The 6000-nt window shown below is 39.5% G+C and overlaps 1 protein-coding gene across 1 annotated transcript in view; it reads left to right on the forward strand.

Annotated features, from left to right (window-relative positions):
• The window catches only part of LOC307020631 (collagen alpha-1(XI) chain-like), an 82746-nt gene that overhangs the window by 19823 nt on the left and 56923 nt on the right, over window positions 1-6000 (forward strand). The window contains exons 5-7 of the mRNA XM_079652139.1: window positions 781-909; window positions 4244-4333; window positions 4618-4710. Of these exons, the coding sequence (XP_079508265.1) occupies window positions 781-909; window positions 4244-4333; window positions 4618-4710 (312 nt within the window). The remainder of the gene's footprint in view (window positions 1-780; window positions 910-4243; window positions 4334-4617; window positions 4711-6000) is intronic.

The following is a 6000-nucleotide window of genomic DNA, read 5'->3' on the forward strand; positions in this document are numbered from 1 at the left end:
TACTGCCTCTTGTACTCTACACAATCTGCCTTAGTGTTTCCATTATCACGTTTTATCATCACCACATGGTGCAAAGCTTTGGCAGTCAAGCGAGGAGGAATAGGTCCATAGTACCATTTGGTTTCTATTTGCAATTATGGAAGGAAACAATGTTAATTTCTATTTAAGCTGATTTGCGGCAGCTGGACCGCTTCCATGGCTTGGATGGGCAGGACATGCAAGTTGAATTGTAAAAACAAATAATACTGTGTAAGAACATACCAGTTTATTTTGTGTATGTTAAAATGTGAGTAGAGTGCTCAATTGCATCACAGAGAACTGTAAAAATGACCATTTGTAGAAACCTTAGATTACACTCAGAAGTGTGAGTCCAATCACTTTTGGACTCTGGATCAACTTTGGATGACTTGATTACACTAAAGTGCACAATTGTGTTCCCAATTGCAATGAGGTATTTTTCTGTATTGTCTACAGCTTTTATGTGTGACTGGGACTGGCTACTCCTCAACAGAAACAGTGGCTCAGGCTCCTCTGTTTTGTAGTATTTGGAGCCATTTGCCAAACTACACTGGAAACTAAGTTGGAAAAAAAATAAAATTGATGGCCATAACAGAACCCCATCGTAGTTTTATGTTAAAAACACTAGAGATCAAAGAATGCTGACATGGGAATTAACACAGGAAATACTAACCCATTTAGAACTCTATAGTCTGTGAAATCTGTTGACAGGAGTTCTGGCTGACATGTTGCTTTCTTCTTCTTCTTCTTCTTCTCCTCCAGGGTGACATCCAGCAGCTGCTGATAGTGGCAGACCCCAGAGCAGCCCATGACTACTGTGAACACTACAGCCCTGACTGTGAAACCCCCAACCACCACGACACCCCCCAGGCCCAGCAACCCGACGAAGAGGTCAGTGTCTGCAGGAGGGCGAGATGGATTTAGGAGTGGAGATTGGATGGGAGGCAAAGCTGTCCGGAGGGAGGGAAGAAGGAAAAGAGAGTTGGGAGAAAGGAGGGGAAGGGAGGGAGGGAAACACAGAGGGTGGAAATAAAGGAGCCGCAGTTTGAGATTTACTAAGAATGATAGCAGGAATTTGAAAAGAGGCCTTCCAACTTGGCTGTGAAGTCATGGCAGGAAAATGGGGGAAACCAAATCTCTTCTTTTTGGAATATTAGATACATTCTTTTTATTCAGTTTGATTTTAAAAAGCCATTGGGGATTGTTTGGGGGTTGAGAAAAGTTAGAAATGATTCGAGGAACAGAGAGAAGAGTTATGGTAGGACTGTACGGGTCATTTGAGATACCCATCAAGTTTCCCCTCCCCCACGTTCAGACATTTTTGCTTGAACACTCCTGCTACCTAAACAATTATCTGTGACTACTAGTAGATAACATTTTCTGTGGTTAAATCCAGTGAATGTTCAGTCTGCCAGAATTACACAACAAGCACAAACATTCTCCAGTTAATTATATGACCTTAAAACATTTTACAAACATTCCTCCAGGCAGAAGTACTTTGACAGAGACAGACTTGTTTCTATTTCAACTCTAATATGTCTCCTTCTTTAGTCTGTGTTTTACCTGTGGAAAATGCTGACAAATCAAAATACATTGTTGAGTTTTCCTCATCTTTTAAAATTAAAATGTATAACCTCTGGCTCGGAAAACATCACTTGTTGCCTCTTCAGCCAACTCTCCTTATTTGAATACAGACAGTTCTTTGTGTCGGGGCGTCATTTGTCTTTCTACATTTTACACTTCTGTTATTTTGACAGTTGAAACCTTTTTGTCGGCTGACATTTTCCTTCAGTATTTCACCAAATAACTGATGAGCTCACACTGGAAACTTTTCCCTTTTCCCTGCCACGAAGTCTGAGCCCACTTTGGAGTGGCCCCGTGATTTATATCACTAACGAGTTCTGCAGGCTCTGCCCAGACTTCCAGGGAAATTTAAGCTTTTCCTTCCCCAGCTAGACTCCCACTACCTGGAAAAGTAGACGTTAGATCTTTTGGTTTGAGAAAAAAAAAATCAGAAGCTGCTTCTCTATTCGAAAATGTTGGCTGTACAGCGGGTACCGTGTCCTGGAAAATATTGCTTCATCATCAAGTTATTCTTCAGCTCCAAGACAAGTAGCTTGTCAATTGTAAATAGACAGCAGGGAGCCGTTTGGTTTCAGGGACATTGTAAATCAGTTATAACAGGAATGTTTTTCCTACATTCCAACTCAGTATATTAAAGAATTGATTTCATCCACAACTGAAAAGCTGAACCTCTACAATTCTACAAAAGCTCAGAGCATAGCTTTGACCTCTGAAGATGCTCCTTGACCTGAGGCTGAGGCACGCCGCCTTTGCTGTCGTCAGCCGCATGTCCGCAGCTGGGTTAAAAGAGGAAGAGGGATAGATGCAAGAGGAGGAAGGGGGAGCTTTTTTTTTTACGGGCCAGCTTCAGTATTTATTTACGCCTTTCATCCAAGCTGCGGTGAAGGTCTTCAACTCAGCCAAACACTTCAACACTATAAATCATTCTTCCGTTCTCCATCCCTTTCTATCTTTTCCCCCTGTCCCTCTCCTTCTCTGGTCTCAGTCTAGTTGTTCTGACCAAAGCTCCTCTCTTGTGTGACCTCCCTCTCTCTCTCCGGGCCACTGAACGGAGGCCATGCCAACATTGCAGCAGGCCGTGCATCTTGTATTATTTGTATGAGCTCAGCAGCCGTCCAGGGACTCATATTTATTCCTGTGCTGATAGAGCAATGCATTTCAGGGGCTGGTCTGTTAACTTAATCTACTTCCCCATTTCGGTTGTAGGCAGTGTGCCAATAAATAACTATCAATACTTATAAAGTACGTACGCTTAAAGTAATAGTTTGACATTTTGGAGTGTGTGATTACAAGTTTCATGCCATTTATATCTGTATGGCTAATATAAAGCTTTGGCTAGGATTTGATTAGCCTAGCTTAGCAAAAAGACTAGAATTAGCTGGAAAAATAAGTAAGTAAATAAGTGTATTATAAGTTAGGGACTTGAGTTTGAGTTGATTATCAAATGTAAATATGTAATAATAAGGTAGGATAAACATTATAATGCTTTCTAGGTGAAATTTAGATTTGGCAAAAGTGCTGAAAATAGCTCCAATACACGACAGAACAGTGGTTCAATAAAGACAGCAATAGAAACGATATATAAATATTGCACATGCCTCATGACGGGGTATATACAAACATAAAGATATGGAGAAAATCTGAAAAAAAAACAACATAAAACATCGAACTAAATCCAAGGATACGCCAGTTTTCTTTTAAAAAAAAAAGTGTTATGGACACTTCGGGACGAAAGAAAGCTTTTTGCATTTTTCCTTTTACATGTTTAGTAAATTCCGCCTGAAGGCATCAGTTTGTATTGAGATCATTCAGAATTAAGTTAATTCAGTGTGCACATCTGATTCTTATTCTCATAGATAGTTTGATGGAAATGTTTTTCTTTCTTTCCTACAAATTTCATTGTTTCTTTTCCCATGTTTTCAATTCCTAACTGGATTGTAAGTGTGCCATACCTTCATGGCAAATCAAGATGCTTTCCAGCACAGCATAGTGGAAAGTTAACATGATCTCTGTTCACACGCAACAGTCCTCGTCTTCCCAGAAAGTGAGGTTTCTTCTTTGGAAATCTTAAAAGAAATATTTTTTAACACATGTTGTTTTTACAGAGACTGGATTGAAAGTGGTTTTACCCCCTGTTACTGTACTATCCAAGATACCCATAATTAAGCAGCATGCGATGAGTCAGGACCGTTAAGGGTTTCTGTTTTAAAGGCCCATTAATGAAACCCAGGGGCATTCTTGGCATTTAGATTCAAGGGGTTAGAGGGATATACGTTTTCACTGGCATCACATTAACCGTCTAACATCCTGTCGAAGCAAACACAAATCTTAATTGCTGTTTGCTTGGTTATGGTCATGAATGTTTCAACCGGGTCAAACAAAGCTCTGGGGTTCGGGTGAAAAAATAAGCAAGAATTGCCTCTGTCATCCATATGCAACAGTTTTCTAATATGGATGTGACATTTCTTGTATTACATTTGAACATGTTATTTCTTAAATAGCATGCTGACAAAACATATTTCAATCATTTAATCTTACATGCCATGTCAATAATGTGCAACATGTCTCGAAGACATTGTGCCTTCTTATTTACATGATTGCACTAATCAATCAATTGCCATTTATTCCTTTTTCCTTACAGTACACTAACTATGATTATGGTGAGTTCTATGACTACACTGAAGGAGCGGTTACCACTGACCCTGCCCCAACTGCGGAAGTCAAGGCTGAGGTAACACTAAAACACTGATACAGTTATCATGGCTGTTGTCATGAATAACAAACACACTCACTTGTTGTCGAACCTTCTTGTCAACCTCTTATCTCTCATAATCTTTCATTCTCTCCCTTACCATGACTGTCATAACACTTTGCACCCCACATGTATAGAGGATATTCAAGTCGTGTACACAAAATAGGCTTTGTACACAAAAGCTCTTTCGTATGACGTGACATTCATGTTATCCATCTCATGTATGTAATGCTTTCCCTGTGTGCTGTTTTGCTTGAATTCAGACAAATGTTGGTGGAGAATACTACACGGGTGAGTATGACTACTCAACAGTGGATGGAAATCAGCCTGAAACCCCCACTGAGACCACTGAAACGGTAAATTTTTAAAAACACCCGCTTTTCACAACCTGAATTGGTATTTGAATCCAGAATGATTTGTATTTTTTGACATTTGTCTTATCAGAAAGATTTGGAACATCACCATGTTGAAAATATAGCCATGCATCACTGATTTCTATCATTTAACATCCAGAATCCTGTTTATATAATTAGATTTCTAAAGGAATTAACAATAAAACTGCTTGGGTATTACAAACAGATTTTTATGATCATCTCTGGAGCTTTAAACCCAACGCGGGTTCAGACTGCTCGCTCTACTCCTTGATTTCCATGAGAAACAGCCTTCATCAAACGGGGCCTGGATAAAGACCGAAGCAGGAAAACGTTGTCATTTAATGAACCGTAACCAATGGAAAATCAGTACCCAGACGCATCCCCTATGTTTCCTCCATATCCTGGATTTGGCAGATCCTGTCTTAATGTGTGCTTAACCATCACATAAAACACAACATAATGAGGAACATTCTGGGTTTGAACTTCAACAATACGGCTGTGTGCTCACTGCCGAGTGCATTGTGATGTACCTTGAGGTGGATAATGCTGCTTCAGTCAGCTTGAGACCTTACATTCATTGAAAATGACATGCCAGAAGGCTAACCACGGAAACTGAACACATGCTGTCCCATGTTGGAACACTTGTCTGATTACTGAGGACTGGACAAATTGAAGACTAGCGGCCTTTTGAGTATAGACCTAACACGATGTACACAATGCTTTCAATATAGGTTTGATGCAGTAGTGTTTTATATAAATATATAGCAGATGTCCTGAACCTAGCAACATTACCACCAGTCTGTACAGTTGGGTTTTATTGCTCCTCGAGTCTCACCTACAATTAGCCCGAGACTGTGTGAAATAATAATATAAAGAAGAAAAAAAACCTGGACACTTTGTTGAAACAACTTTTAACTGCGAAACTAATACTTGCAAAAGCACATTTGATTGAGCATATTTTCTAACGCTTCCCCACTAAGATGTTGACGGAGAAATGAATTCTTGTAAATAAAAGAAAAATTGCTCCTGTACAATCTTGCTTTCTCAGTACCTCAGATACTGTGCAAACACAGATTCTTAGAAACTTCTGGCTAAAGTTTTAAGATTGTACTGTGAGAATTACCTCACTAGGCTTTCATATTCATATTTTAAAGCATGCAGATTGTTTTACAGTTGTTCTTTTCCATATGTAAGTCTACCATATATTGTTTCCTTTTTAAAAACATCAAAGTGTCATTAGTTTGGCATATCGCCCTATTGCCTTGCAGAAAG

Source organism: Notothenia rossii (genome assembly GCF_949606895.1).
Source record: "Notothenia rossii genome assembly, chromosome: 9".
Taxonomy (NCBI): Eukaryota; Metazoa; Chordata; class Actinopteri; order Perciformes; family Nototheniidae; genus Notothenia; species Notothenia rossii.